General features: G+C 37.7%; 1 protein-coding gene across 2 annotated transcripts in view; it reads right to left on the bottom strand.

Annotated features, from left to right (window-relative positions):
• Positions 1-15,839, bottom strand: part of IRAK1BP1 (interleukin 1 receptor associated kinase 1 binding protein 1) — a 48,616-nt gene that overhangs the window by 18,071 nt on the left and 14,706 nt on the right. For both annotated transcript variants that reach the window (XR_007518676.1, XM_049896007.1), the window contains exon 2: positions 5,937-6,002. Coding sequence is in view for 1 of the 2 variants with exons in the window: in XM_049896007.1 (XP_049751964.1) it covers positions 5,937-6,002 (66 nt within the window). In the remaining variant the exon portion in view is untranslated. The remainder of the gene's footprint in view (positions 1-5,936; positions 6,003-15,839) is intronic.

Below are 15,839 nucleotides of genomic sequence, written 5' to 3'. Positions count from 1 at the left end.
GCAAAGCAACGTCAAACATCAGACACCCACCTTTCTACCGCACAGCTGAAATGGTTGGAGTTTGTCAATAAGGGCCTGTTCTCCTGAAATAGGCCCACACAGGTCCATGCAGAAGGGAAACGTGCTCAAGGTCCATAGACGGTTTATGCCTGGACAGGACCCGCTTCTGTCCTGAGCTCCACGGTTAATGGAGCTAGCAAATTATCTTTTCCCCTCAACTGCAAATTTTTTTTTCTTCCCCAAGGCCAGGAGGATGGCTCTAGGTGCTCACCAGGGTCTATCTCAGGCCCAGGGATTCAGCCACTGAAGCCGGCTTGGGGGTGGGGGTGCCGTGGTAAAATATATGCAAGTATGTAGCTTTTGCCGAGAGTGCCATTCTCCTTAGGTTCTGGAGGTGTGAGTGGGCTGTATGGCTGGCTGCTTCTCCCTGAAGAAACTGCAGCCGAACGCTAGTACCAGCGCACCGCCGCCGCTCCGGAAATGGTGCCTGAGGGCTCCCTGCGATTCAGGTCCAGTAACTCCTCTCCACTTCTGAACGGCCTCTTCCTCCCCTTGCCCCTCAGTTTGTTGTCTAAGCTTGCCTTTGATGCTCAGGGCTCCCAGCTTGTAACAAGTATACTCATTTCACTTGTTTTTTTTCGGGTCTTTGTTGTAAAGAGGGTTTGACGGAAGCATCTGTCTATTCTGCCATCTTGGCTTCGCCCCCAGTTATAACTCTTTTGATGTAATTGCTAATTCTAACATCTGTGTCAGTTCTGAGTTTAGATTGATTTTTGTCCTTATTATGGGTTGTATTTTCCTGTTACTTTGAATTCCTGGAAATCTTTGGTTAGCTGCTAGGCACTGTAAGTTTTATCTTGTTGGGTATTTTTGTGTTCTTATAAATATTCTTTAGCTTTGTTTAAGAGATAGTTAAGTTACTTGGAAATTGATCTTTTTGGGTTTGCTTTTAAGATTGGATAGCTGGGACCACAGCAGTGCTAAGTCAAGGGATAATTTCTCTTCATTAATAAGGCAAAACACTTCAGTGATCTCTACCTCATGCCCTGTGAGGTGTGAGATTTTTTAATCTAGCTGTCAAGAATAGGCACCGCTTTTGGCCCTGTACAAGCCCTGGGCGCCGTTCCCTCTAATCTTTTTGGGTGGTTCTTTTTCTAATATTAGGTCATTTCCTCATAATTTTGCTGATCCACATTCAGCTGAGTACTTGAGGAGAACCTTCTGTAGTTTCCTGAAGATCTTTCTCTGGGGTAGCTCTCTCTTCTCTAGCTCTCTTGGTCTCCCAGAACTCAGCTCTATTTCCTCAAGGAGTCAGCTATGCTCTGTCTGGGTTCCCCATCTCTGTCACTACCTGGAAAATCTCTCAACACAGCGAGTTAGGATAACTCTAGGACTTGATTAATTTGTTTCCTGTCTTTTGGGGATCAATGTGCTTTATTGCCTGATGTCCATTGTCTCGAAAACCACTGTTTCATATATTTTGTCCATTTTTTGGTTGTTTCAGGTAGGATGGTAAATCTGGTCCCTGTTACTCTATCTTGGCCAGTACAGAAACCTCGTCTATCTTTTTAAGAGGAGTCTAATAGCATTTTTTTTCTTTATTTTTAAAAACACTGTATGGGCTAAATATGTCTATTGGTCAAAATCAACCTCTTCCTCATCCCCACCCTCCATCGCCTCAAAATGACTATAGGCTTCATGGAGTAAGAAATATAGACAATTCTGAAACTCACCGACTTTCCATACTTTTATTTGCAAACCTTAAACACGGAAGAAATTCTCTTTCGCTGCTACATTTAATCTATTAACAACACCTGAAATGCACTCAGTCAAAAAGAGGAGTCAGAAATACGGAGACTTCTCCTTATGAATCCATTTGGTTTCTGTGCTTAGGACACTTCATCCCTCCTCACCTCCCACTCACAACCTCGCATGCAATGATTGACAGTGTCTCAAAACAATACGTGGAAGTAGGAAGTGGACTTAATTTCAGAGTTCAAAGGGTTTCTCTGCATACAGATTAAAGCGATTGACCAAAATAGCTTCTAAGTGTTAAAAAAAGCAAATTCTTACTATACTATATAAAATCCTTAGTATACTATACAAAAACCAAAACCTGTTGCCGTTAATTCCAATTCATAGCAACCCTACCGGACAGAGTAGAACTACCCCAAGTGGTTTCCAAGGAATGGTTAGTGGATTCGAACTGCTGACCTCTTGGTTAGCAGCCGAGCTCTTAACCACTGCACCACCAGGGCACCTCTATACTGTATCAGTGCACTTGAAAGCATTTTATTTTTAAAAATTAATACAATATCTGTACTAACAGATATTTAAAACAATAGCTTCCACTAGTAAGCTATAATAAACTGTTCACATTCTATTTTTTATCGAATTGACTGCAATAATGGAAAAACTGAATGTTCATAAGAAAAAAATAGGCTGCACGGTGGCTATTTCTTAACAATAATAGAGTAAAACTTTTACTTAAATTTGGGCTAAAGATAACAAGAATCTTCTCAAAACATTCTAATATTTACACAGGTTATCTTTTTTTTTTCTTTAGTACCACTGACCCCCCCCCAAAAAACAAAACAACACACACCAAACCCACTGCTGTCAAGTTGATTGCAATTCACAGTGACCCTAAAGGGCAGAGAATTGCCCAATATGGTTTCCAAGGGAGCAGACTGCCACATCTTTCTCCCAGGGAGTGGCTGGTGGGTTTGAACTGCTGACCTTTCTGTTAGCAGCCAAGCATTTAACCACTGTGCCCCCAGGGATAGGCTTCCAACCTCTTGTAGCTAGGGAATACTCACTGATGTAAAGATATATAAAATATTATTAAATGTAAATATAACTGCATATGGTCAGTGGAGTCCTTGGTGTTGGAAACAGTTAAGTGCTTGGCTACTAGCCAAAAGGTTGGAGGTTCAAACCTTTGAAGAAATGCCTGGTGATCTATTTCCTAAAGGTTAAAACCATGAAAATCCTATGAAGTATAGTTCTACTCTGCAACACACAGGGTAACCATGAGTAGGAACTGACTCAACAGCAACTGGTTTGGCTTAGTTTTGGTTATATGGCCAGCAGCCCTATGATTCAGTGTGTTGTGGTACCAATAAAACCAAGATTCCAGGTGCAATCTCTTAATGGTTTGGTTTGGGAGACAATACAGTTGAGGCACCAATATTGATTTTGCCCTTTTCTCTTTAATGACAGAGCTAACAAGTTTTAGGTGGGTATTGGCACTTCATTTCTGAGTCTCCCTTGCAGCTAAGTGTGGCCAGGAAACTGAGTTCTGGCTAAAGAAATGTAAGCAATAATGGATCAAGTCCTTAAAAAGAATGGCTCTCAGTTCCCCTTGGCTCTTCTCCTTTCGTACTGGTTGAGATGCCAATATGATATGATGGTGGGAGGTGGAGTAGCCACCTAGGATACAGAGATGGAAGCTGTGGTTAAGGATGTACAGCTTATTCTCACGGTTAAAAGACAGACACATTCCTTTATCTTGCTTAAGACACTGTGTTTTTAAGTCTTTTTATTATAGTAGTTTACATTGTTCCCTAATACAGGTGGTTATTGTTACTATATATTAATAGCTATATATTTCAGGTATAATCTGTTAAAATGGGATCCTCCCTGCTATTATTTCAGCTAATCAGCAGTAGCAGTACTATGCAAAAATGTTTCATCTTGGCCCTCACTTGCTGCAGTTTTAAAGTCTACTTTCATACTAGGCGTATAAAAGTCAATTGGAAGCAATTTTTTAAATCCTCAAAAACCATTCTTTTTTTGTAATACAATATTTCTTTTTCCTAAACATTGCCATTACTGCAGATCCCCAACTCAGATATTCTCTTCAAAAGCCAGGCTTATAAAATCCCTCTGAAACTGAGACTGCATGACATCAAAACAGCATGATGAAGTGGAAAGAGTACTGACACAGAAATCACAAAGCCAAGGTTTAATCCAATACCATTCACCCTATACAAAACCATTAATCTATTCTTAAACGAATCACTTAATTCTCAACCTTTAATATTCTTACCTTGAAAACAAGGGGAAGCAGCCGGGTAGGTGGCAGGTGAAAGGATCTCTAAAGTATCTTTCAGGATGAAAATCTCAGGTATTATGTAAAAGGCAATGTTCTACCATCTAATCTTATTCCATACATTTAACTGTCCATGAGGACACTGGAATATGTTAGACATAAAGTTTGACTGCTTGTTACAACTATAGCTACAAATCCATACACCATTCTTTATGTACAGATTGACATACTTTGTACCTTCTGATCCATCAGCCCTCCTGGGCTCCACTGACTGTTGGTGTTGACCTAAAGACAATTATCTATTAGATTGTGTGATTCAAGGGTTGTGCTATTAGGAAGTCCTATACAAAATATAATCAGATCTGCTGTTAAGATATATGAATGAAAAATATATTTAAAAAAATCAAGTAAAGCAGAAGGAAGAGAAGCAGACTTCAGCAAGTCTTTAATTATGTGTCCTAGCAAAACAAGCAGCTTTAATACGTTCTTTCTCTACTGGAAAGATCAGTCCCTAAGAACAACATTCCAATTTTCCATGATGCCTGGCTATGTGGTTGCCAAGACTGTTTCCTTTTCCTCCTAAACCCAAAGTCCTCAAAGGTAATAATAACTACTGGAGAAATGCTATAACGTACTCCCAGCTTCTAATCTCTACAATTTGGATCCTTATAGACTGCTCTTCATCCTGTTTTAGAAGATATTTTTCTGTTCCCATTGCGACAAAATAACTTTTTCCAAATGGATCCCTGAATTTATCATGTGTAATTTAAAAATTCCTTGGGGTAGTTAAATTTTAAGTGGAAAAGTCACAAAACTATAAAAAATAATGGGGCAACAGAGTATAGTGGAAATTACTATCTCAAGAGGTAAGAAGTCATTTTTCTTTCTAATTCTTGTTATGTGGTCTTCCAAAAGTCTGAGACTGAGCAACCTGAGTCTAAGTTCATACCCTTAAAATTAAGAAAAATAATGTATTATCTGCCTGAAGGTAATACAGATAAGCAAATACAGTTAAGTAAAATAAAACCAGGCGACTTCTTGAGGTATTTTACAGCTCTAAAGATAAAGATTTTTCTGACTAGATAAACAAGATTCCACTCAGACCCCACTCTAATTCCTATGACACGAAGGCATCATGGTCTAGGAACATACCCCAATATGTTCGAAATCAGAAACTGGTAACAGTCCTGTAACCTAATCATAACTAGAACATACTCTGGTTTATAAAATTCTGATTCACAAAAGCTTTAAAGTAAGTAAAAAAATACAGCAGTTGTGGGAACTAAATGTTATCACTAATTGAGTGTACTGAAAAGTTTTATTCCTGCAAAGGTTGAATAGGTTTATTTTTAAATGATCCTTAACTTACCACAAAACAATAAAATTGCATTGTGAAACAAAGGATTATTGAAGTGTTTCAATCCTTTATGTTATGACTTTATTAATTTGCTTTTTATCTGAAAAGAAGAAATTTCTATCTTGTAATGTTTCTTGCTCACTAGGATATAATATTGCTCAAATTTTATTCAGGTGGTAATTAAGTGTTGCATCTCCCCTGCTTTTTTTTTTTTTATTATTGTAGTAAAAATTTATATAACAAAAAATTAGCCAATTCAGCATTTTTTACATGTACAATTCGGTGACACTGATTATGTTCTTCGTGTTGTCTCCTACTTTTATTTCACTCCAAAACAATTTCTTAAATAAATCTCAAATTTCTTTGAAAAAGCTTACAGTTATGCAACACTAAAAATAACTTGGGATAGATAATCTTTTATCAATACCATGAAAAGCATTCCTCTTACACATTTCAAGAATAAAAACAGATGACAAATTGTCCCCACAATGTCATGGGGTTTTCAATTATTTGTTAACTACATACCTCTGCTTCCATATGATAAGCATTTTCTACTCTTCTAAAATCCTTTGTCACTGTTATATTTTCTGCCTGAAACAAAGTATAAGAGTATGATTACTTAAAGTTTGCTTACTAAATGCAACTGCTCCGAAACATAAATTAGAAACCTAGCAAAAGTATGCAGAAAGAACTGTTTTGCCTGATGTTTTAAAACTTTAAAAGTGACATCAAATAAATTCAGAAGAAACCTAAAAACATTTTTTGAACTTTCGTAACTGTTACTCCATTCGCAGTAATTTTTATAGTAACTTGTACAGAAAGTATGAACTTAGGATGGTATATGGATATACTCTATGTAGAATGTATGAGGAATTATTTGTACATAATTTCGAATACTACAGCAGTATTAGATTTTTAAAGATATGTTTAACTTATGAATAATGTAACACAAATTTACTGAATATCTATTATCTGTAACTTTGGGCAAGCTGTTCAACTTCTGTTGAGCTTTAGTTTCCACATTTTAATACTCAGATTAATACCATGTACACCACATAAATTGTTTTGTGGATTTAATGAGAAATTGTACATAAAGTACCTGGCCAGATAAGCACTCAGAAAAAGTAGATGCTAGCAAATAAGATATAAATGTTTCCTTTAATACTGGACCCAGGCCAGTTTGTTTTCAGAAAAGTACCACTGATGCTTTTTTGATTTTCTGTGTAAATACAGAGTACATTTTGATTAAAATGTTGAATTTCTTATTTACTTTTCAAAAGGATTTTTTAAAAAATTTACAGAAATGAACTCTTCATCTACACTCATCCTTGGGGTCAGGCAGAACTTATATTGTGCAAGTCTTTATATCTTTCAAAATATATGCTAAAAAAAAATAATGACTAACTATCCCCAGTAATGATTTAATTATAAGTTATTCTGTAGTGGATACAGCTACATCTGTATTTTAAGATATTGACTAATTTATAGAAGTTTGTTATCAAGAAAAATTCCAAAAGCTTTTATTTTCACGGGGATTTTGACTCAAGTTCCAATTTTAGCTCTGATAATATGTCTATCATACTCCAGTGAAAATATGAATTTTGTTTTAAACCATAAAGGCAATACCTGCTCATTGTAGAAAATTTAGAATACAGATAAAATAGAACTGCATATAATGCTTGCAGTTTTTTTCATTTGATCTTCATGAAACTTCTCTGTCATTCAATATTCTTTTATGACATTTAAGCTTATCTTTCATTTCTGGATGTCTCTTTTTGGTTTGTTTTATTCCTACTTTATTTTATAAATACATATAAAACTTCTGATTGAAAATTATTAGAGAAATAGTTTCAGGAAAGATACATGAAAAGTATCTTATTGTTACTTTTCTTTTTTTTTTTTTTAACAGTGTTACTGTTCTTATAAAAAAGATGACAGCTGCCGTTGAGTCAACTCCAACTCACGGCAACCTTATGTAAAACAGAATGAGACGCTAACTGGTCTTGCATCATTCCTCACTGGCCGTCTGCTTCACCAAGCAGTGATTGATTCCTCCTGAGAAGATATCCAAAGCAAGTGAATCAGACAAGGTTCTGTTGTGATCATATGGTTTTCATTCGCTAATTTTTGGAAGCAGATCACTAGGCCTCTCTTCCTAGTCTGTCTCAGTATGGAAGCTCCGCTGAAACGTGTCTACCATGCTGATATCTGAAATACCAGTGATATAGGTTCCTGCATCACAGCAACATGCAGGCTACCACATTATGACAGACAGATGGTGGTTTATAAAAATAAATATGCTAAATAAAATCTAATATTGGAGAAAAAAGTAAAAATGTCCCCAAGATCCATTACTGTTAATATTTCTAGTAAACATTTTAGTAATCATCTTTCAATGCCTATATCTAAATCTGTAGACATTTTTATACATAAATAAAATTATACTTTTCACATACTGTTCTGTAACCTACTCTGTTTTTGAACATCCTTTTTATTTTGGGATAATTTTAGATTAATGCAAAAGTTGCCAAGATTTCCCATACGCCCAAGTTTGAGATTCCTTTAATGTTATCATCTTATATTGTTACTACAGAATGTTTGTCAAAACTAAGAAACCAACATAGGTATATTAACATTGATGAAACTCCAGGCCTTATTTGAGTTTCACCAGTTTCTCATTAATGTCTTTTTTCTATTCTAGGATCCAAGCCATGATACCACATTGCATTAATCTGTCATATCTCCTTAGTCTCCCCTAGTCTGTGAGAGTTGCCTGGTTTCTGATGACCTTGAGGAGCCCTGGTGGTGCACTAGTTAACAGCTTGGCTGCTAACCAAAAGGTCAGCAGTTTGAATCCACCAGTCAGTCCTTGGAAACTCTATGAGGCAGTTCTACTTTGTTCTATAGGGTTGCTATGAGTCAGAATCGACTCAAAAGCAATGGGTTTGGCTTGGTTTGTGGTCATGACCTTGAAAGTTTTGAGGTGTATTGGTCAGGTATTTTGCAGAATATGCTTCAAGGGTCTGTCTGATGTTTTGCACGATTAGACTAGGATTATGGGTTTGAGAGGAGTCCCTTGATGGTGCAAACAGTTAAGCACTTGACTACTAGCCAAAACGTTGGCAGTTTAAACCCACCCAGAGGAGACTTGTAAGACAGGCCTGGTGCTCTGCTTCTAAAAGTTGACAGCCTCGAAAACCCTTTGAAGCAGTTCTACTACACACATGGGGTTGCAGTGAGTTAAAAATAGACAGCAACTTATGGCAACAACATCATGAGTCAGAATCAACTCAACAGCAACTGGTAGTTTTGATTTTGGTATGGATTTGAGAAAGAATACCATAGAGGTTGAAATGTGCTTATCATATCAGGGGGACATGATATTCCCATGCTATTAACACTTGATCATTTGATTAGGATAATGTTTACCAGGTTTCTTCACTGCAAAGTTACTATTTTTCCCCTTCCATACTCTATTCATTGGAGGCAAGTCACTAAGTTCAGTCCAAACCCACTCAATAAATACTATGTTCTTTTTTTGTTGTTGCTCAAATTGTAGCTTTGGCCATTGGGATTTCTTTCAGGTTGGCCTGTGTATCCCTTTGACGTATCCTCATCCTTTTATTTGTTGAGCATTTCCTTACTATTTGGTACTATGAGATATTCTAGGCTCATCTTGTATTTTTCCTGCCCCTGCCCCAGAATCATCCATTTTTCCATGAAGCCCAAGTTCCTTTTATTGGAGAATGGTATTTAAAACCAAGATCTAGGTATTGAGTGCTTGTTGCTATTTAGGTGTCATTTCTTCTAGGCCTTCTTAGTGGACAGAGCTATGTAATATGTGTATATATAATAACTCATATATATATATCTATAATTGTTTCTATTGATCCATACAGTAATCTAAACATGAGTTCATGCTAATGCTTCTCATTCTAATTCAGAACCTGAGAGTCCATTCTACACTTCCCTTATTGCTTATCTGTAACCTCCCTCTTCAATAGTAAAAAACCCAGCTTCCACCATCCACCATCCATTGACTTAGTATACACATAAAGTATACTAGCACGGGCAGTTCCCGTTCTTAAATCTGTCTTTAAGTCAAACTGGTACTTAAGTCGGGACAGTAAAGTATGATTCATGTCTAACATTAGTCAATGTTTATTTTAGTGTATAGTATATAGTGTACCTATCTATGGATAAACAGTTCCAGATACACTAAAACACCTTTAACATAAAACTGTAATAATAATAATGTTTTGATGCGTGTTGCAAAGTAGCACCTGTTCTTATGAAAAATTGTTGCTGTTGTTGTTAGGTGCCATCAAGTTGGTTCCAACTCATAGTGACCCTCTGTACCACAGAACGAAACACTGCCCAGTCCTGCGCCATCCTCACAATCTTTATGCTTGAGCCCATTGTTGCAGCCACTGTGTCAATCCATCTTGTTGAGGGTCTTCCTCTTTTCCACTGACCCTGTACTTTACACCAAGCATGATGTCCTTCTCCAGGAACTGATCCCTCCTGACAATATGTCCAAAGTACATAAGACGCAGTCGCACCATCCTTGTTTCTAAGGAGCATTCTGGTTATATTTCTTCCAAGACAGACTTGTTAGTTCCTTTGGCAGTCCATGGTGTATTTAATATTCTTCACCAGCACCACAATTCAAAGACGTCAATTCTTCTTCGGCCTTCGTTTTTCACTGTCCATCTTTCACATGCATACGATATGACTGAAAATACCATAGCTTGGGTCAGGCGCACCTTAGTCTTTGGTGACATCTTTGCTTTTCAGCACTTTAAAGAAGTCCTTTGGAGATTTGAGGTGTAATCCATACTGAAGGCTGTGGTCTTTGATCTTCATCAGTAAGTGCTTCAAGTCTTCTTCTGTTTCAACAAGCAAGGTTGTGTCATCTGCATAACGCAAGCTGTTAGTGAGTCTTCCTCTAATCCTGATGCCCCATTCTTCTTCATATAGTCCAGCTTCTTTCCTGACTTTAAACCACTCAGCATCCCTTTGTTCTGTCTGAGCAACTGCCTCTTGATCTATGTACAGGTTCCTCATGAGCAAAATTAAGTGTTCTGGAATTCTCACTCTCTGCAATGTCATCCATAATTTGTTATGATTCACACAGTCGAATGCCTTTGCATAGTCAATAAAACACAGGTAAACATCCTTCTGGTATTCTCTGCTTTCAGCCAGGACCCATCTGACATCAGCAATGATATCCCTGGTTCCACATCCTCTTCTGAATCTGGCCCGAATTTCTGGCAGTTCCCTGTCTATATACTGCTGCAGCTATTTTTGAATGACTGTCAGCAAAATTTTGCTTGTGTGTGATATTAATGATATTGTTTGATAATTTCTGCATTCGGCTGGATCACTTTTCTTGGGAATAGGCATAAACATGAGCACTTCCAGTGCTGCATCCGTTTCTTGAAACAGCACAAGTGATATTCCATCAACTCCTAGAGCCTTGTTTTTTGCCAATGCCTTCAGTGCAGCTTGGACTTCATCCTTCAGTACCATCGGTTCCTGAACCATTATATGTACCTCAAAAATCAATAGGCTTTACAGGGTTCATAACTATGGGTTATACGAAAGTTACGCATTTCTAAGCATGGGACTGCCTGTATACATACAAAGTATACTGGTATAAAGTATACAACCGTAGTATACATATAGTCTCAGAACTGCTAACCTGTACCCCATGAGAAACAAATTTACTAACTATAGTAGAGTGTTCATGTACATTTCCTTTAGTTTTTAACCTTAGAGCTTCCAGTCAAAGTGGCATTTTCCAGAGTTACTTATATCACTCGTTTTCTCCTACCTCCTTCAGTGTAGTTATGACAAACATTTGTAATACAGTTAGATTCAATTACCACAATCTAAATTCTATCCTGGGATCCTCTGATACCTTTGAGATGCCCCCACCTCCCCTTTTTTTTAGTTATAGTAAAGTATATTCTGTGAATTACACTTCTACAGGCTTTGATAAATGCAGTCATATATCCACCACCTCAGTACCATACAGAATAGTTCCATCACCTTTGAAGTTCTCCTGTGCATCCCGGTCATAGTCAACCACTCCCTGCTACAACAAGTAATTTTGCTGTCCCTAGAGTTATGCCTTTTCCAGGATGTCACATGAATGGAATCATAAAATATATTGTCTTTTGGGCCTGGCTTCTTTCTTTTTCATCCATGTTGTTATGTGAATCAGTAGCTTGTACGTTTTTATCGCTAAATAATATTCCATCATATAGATGTGCCACAGTTTGCTTATCCATCCTCCTGTTGAAAGACATTGTAGTTGCTTCCAGTTTTCATTACTACATTCCCACACAGGTCACCGTCCGAATGTAAATTTTTAATTCATTTAAGTGCAAGGGTGGGTTCTATGGTAAGTCTTTTTAAGGGTCACAATGAGTCACATTCAACTCAATAGCAGTGGGTTTGGTTTGGTTTATGGTAAGTCAATGTTTAACTTTTTTTTTTTTTTAATAACTTTTATTAAGCTTCAAGTGAACGTTTACAAATCCAATCAGTCTGTCACATATAAGTTTACATACATCTCACTCCCTACTCCCACTTGCTCTCCCCCTCTTGAGTCAGCCCTTTCAGTCTCTCCTTTCTTGACAATTTTGCCGGCTTCCCTCTCTCTCTATCCTCCCATCCCCTCTCCAGACAAGAGTTGCCAACACAATCTCAAGTGTCCACCTGATATAATTAGCTCACTCTTCATCAGCGTCTCTCTCCCACCCGCTGACCAGTCCCTTTCATGTCTGATGAGTTGTCTTCAGGGATGGTTCCTGTCCTGTGCCAACAGAAGGTCTGGGGACCATGGCCGCCGGGATTCCTCAAGTCTCAGTCAGACCATTAAGTTTGGTCTTTTTATGAGAATTTGGGGTCTGTATCCCACTGATCTCCTGCTCCGTCAGGGGTCCTCTGCTGTGCTCCCTGTCAGGGCAGTCATCGATTGTGGCCGGGCAACAACTAGTTCTTCTGGTCTCAGGATGATGTAGGTCTCTGGTTCATGTGGCCCTTTCTGTCTCTTGGGCTCTTAGTTGTCTTGTGGCCTTGGTGTTCTTCATTTTCCTTTGCTCCAGGTGGGTTGAGACCAATTGATGCATCTTAGGTGGCCGCTTATTAGCATTTAAGACCCCAGACGCCACATTTCAAAGTGGGATGCAGAATGATTTCATAATAGAATTATTTTGCCAATTGACTTAGAAGTCCCCGCAAACCATGTTCCCCAGACCCCCGCGCTTGCTCCGCTGACCTTTGAAGCATTCATTTTATCCCGGAAACTTCTTTGCTTTTGGTCCAGTCCAATTGAGCTGACCTTCCATGTACTGAGTGTTGTCTTTCCCTTCACCTAAAGCAGTTCTTATCTACTGATTAATCAATTAAAAAACCCTCTCCCACCCTCCCCCCTTCGTAACCACAAAAGTATGTGTTCTTCTCAGGTTTACTATTTCTCAAGATCTTATAATAGTGGTCTTATACAATATTTGTCCTTTTGCCTCTGACTGATTTCGCTCAGCATAATGCCTTCCAGGTTCCTCCATGTTATGAAATGTTTCAGAGATTCGTCACTGTTCTTTATCGATGCGTAGTATTCCATTGTGTGAATATACCACAATTTATTTACCCATTCATCCGTTGATGGACACCTTGGTTGCTTCCAACTTTTTGTTATTGTAAACAGAGCTGCAAGAAACATGGGTGTGCATATATCTGTTTGTATGAAGACTCTTGTATCTCTAGGGTATATTCCCAGGAGTGGGATTTCTGGGTTGTATGGTAGTTCTATTTCTAACTGTTTAAGATAACACCAGATAGATTTCCAAAGTGGTTGTACCATTTTACATTCCCACCAGCAGTGTATGAGAGTTCCAATCTCTCCGCAGCCTCTCCAACATTTATTATTTTGTGTTTTTTGGATTAATGCCAGCCTTGCTGGTGTGAGATGGAATCTTATCGTAGTTTTAATTTGCATTTCTCTAATGGCTAATGATCGAGAGCATTTTCTCATGTATCTGTTGGCTGCCTGAATATCTTCTTTAGTGAAATGTGTGTTCATGTCCTTTGCCCACTTCTTGATTGGGTTGTTTGTCTTTTTGTGGTTGAGTTTTGATAGAATCATGTAGATTTTAGAGATCAGGCGCTGGTCGGAGATGTCATAGCTGAAAATTCTTTCCCAATCTGTAGGTGGTCTTTTTACTCTTTTGGAGAAGTCTTTAGATGAGCATAGGTGTTTGATTTTTAGGAGTTCCCAGTTATCGGGTTTCTCTTCATCATTTTTGGTAATGTTTTGTATTCTGTTTATACCTTGTATTAGGGCTCCTAGGGTTGTCCCAATTTTTTCTTCCATGATCTTTATCGTTTTAGTCTTTATGTTTAGGTCTTTGATCCACTTGGAGTTAGTTTTTGTGCATGGTGTGAGGTATGGGTCCTGTTTCATTTTTTTGCAAATGGGTATGCAGTTATGCCAGCACCATTTGTTAAAAAGGCTATCTTTTCCCCAATTAATTGACACTGGTCCTTTGTCAAATATCAGCTGCTCATACGTGGATGGATCTATGTCTGGGTTCTCAATTCTGTTCCATTGGTCTATGTGCCTGTTGTTGTACCAGTACCAGGCTGTTTTGACTACTGTGGCTGTATAATAGGTTCTGAAGTCAGGTAAAGTGAGGCCTCCCACTTTCTTCTTCTTTTTCAGTAGTGCTTTGCTTATCCGGGGCTTTTTTGCCTTCCATATGAAATTGGTGATTTGTTTCTCTATCCCCTTAAAATATGACATTGGAATTTGGATCGGAAGTGCGTTAAATGTATAGATGGCTTTTGGTAGAATAGACATTTTTACTATGTTAAGTCTTCCTATCCATGAGCAAGGTATATTTTTCCACTTAAGTATGTCCTTTTGAATTTCTTGTAGTAGAGCTTTGTAGTTTTCTTTGTATAGGTCTTTTACATCCTTGGTAAGATTTATTCCTAAGTATCTTATCTTCTTGGGGGCTACTGTGAATGGTATTGATTTGGTTATTTCCTCTTCGATGTTCTTTTTGTTGATGTAGAGGAATTCAAGTGATTTTTGTATGTTTATTTTATAACCTGAGACTCTGGCCAAACTCTTCTATTAGTTTCAGTAGTTTTCTGGAGGATTCCTTAGGGTTTTCTGTGTATATAATCGTGTCATCTGCAAATAGTGATACCTTTACTTCTTCCTTGCCAATCCGGATACCTTTTATTTCTTTGTCTAGCCTAATTGCCCTGGCTAGGACTTCTAGCACAATGTTGAATAAAAGCGGTGATAAAGGGCATCCTTGTCTGGTTCCCGTTCTCAAGGGAAATGCTTTCAGGTTCTCTCCATTTAGAGTGATATTGGCTGTTGGCTTTGCATAGATGCCCTTTATTATGTTGAGGAATTTTCCTTCAATTCCTATTTTGGCAAGAGTTTTTATCATAAATGGGTGTTGGACTTTGTCAAATGCCTTTTCTGCATCAATTGATAAGATCATGTGGTTTTTGTCTTTTGTTTTATTTATGTGATGGATTACATTAATGGTTTTTCTGATATTAAACCAGCCTTGCATACCTGGTATAAATCCCACTTGATCAGGGTGAATTATTTTTTGGATGTCTTGTTGGATTCTATTGGCTAGAATTTTGTGGAGGATTTTTGCATCTATGTTCATGAGGGATATAGGTCTATAATTTTCTTTTTTTGTAATGTCTTTACCTGGTTTTGGTATCAGGGAGATGGTGGCTTCATAGAATGAGTTGGGTAGTATTCCGTCATTTTCTATGCTTTGGAATACCTTCAGAAGTAGTGATGTTAACTCTTCTCTGAAAGTTTGGTAGAACTCTGCAGTGAAGCTGTCCGGGCCAGGGCTTTTTTTTGTTGGGAGTTTTTTGATTACCGTTTCAATCTCTTTTTTTGTTATGGGTCTATTTAGTTGTTCTACTTCTGAATGTGTTAGTTTAGGTAGGTAGTGTTTTTCCAGGAATTCATCCATTTCTTCTAGGTTTTCAAATTTGTTAGAGTACAATTTTTCATAATAATCTGAAATGATTCTTTTAATTTCATTTGGTTCTGTTGTGATGTGGTCCTTCTCGTTTCTTATTCGGGTTATTTGTTTCCTTTCCTGTATTTCTTTAGTCAGTCTAGCCAATGGTTTATCAATTTTGTTAATTTTTTCAAAGAACCAGCTTTTGGCTTTGTTAATTCTTTCAATTGTTTTTCTGTTCTCTAATTCATTTAGTTCAGCTCTAATTTTTATTATTTGTTTTCTTCTGGTGCCTGATGGATTCTTTTGTTGCTTACTTTCTATTTGTTCAAGTTGTAGGGACAGTTCTCTGATTTTGGCTCTTCTTTTTGTATGTGTGCATTTATTGATATAAATTGGCCTCTGAGCA

The sequence above is a fragment of the Elephas maximus genome, chromosome 1 (genome assembly GCF_024166365.1).
Source record: "Elephas maximus indicus isolate mEleMax1 chromosome 1, mEleMax1 primary haplotype, whole genome shotgun sequence".
Lineage (NCBI taxonomy): Eukaryota > Metazoa > Chordata > Mammalia > Proboscidea > Elephantidae > Elephas > Elephas maximus.
Note: the sequence above shows the minus strand (reverse complement) of the source record. Positions and strands in the feature narration are given on the sequence as shown.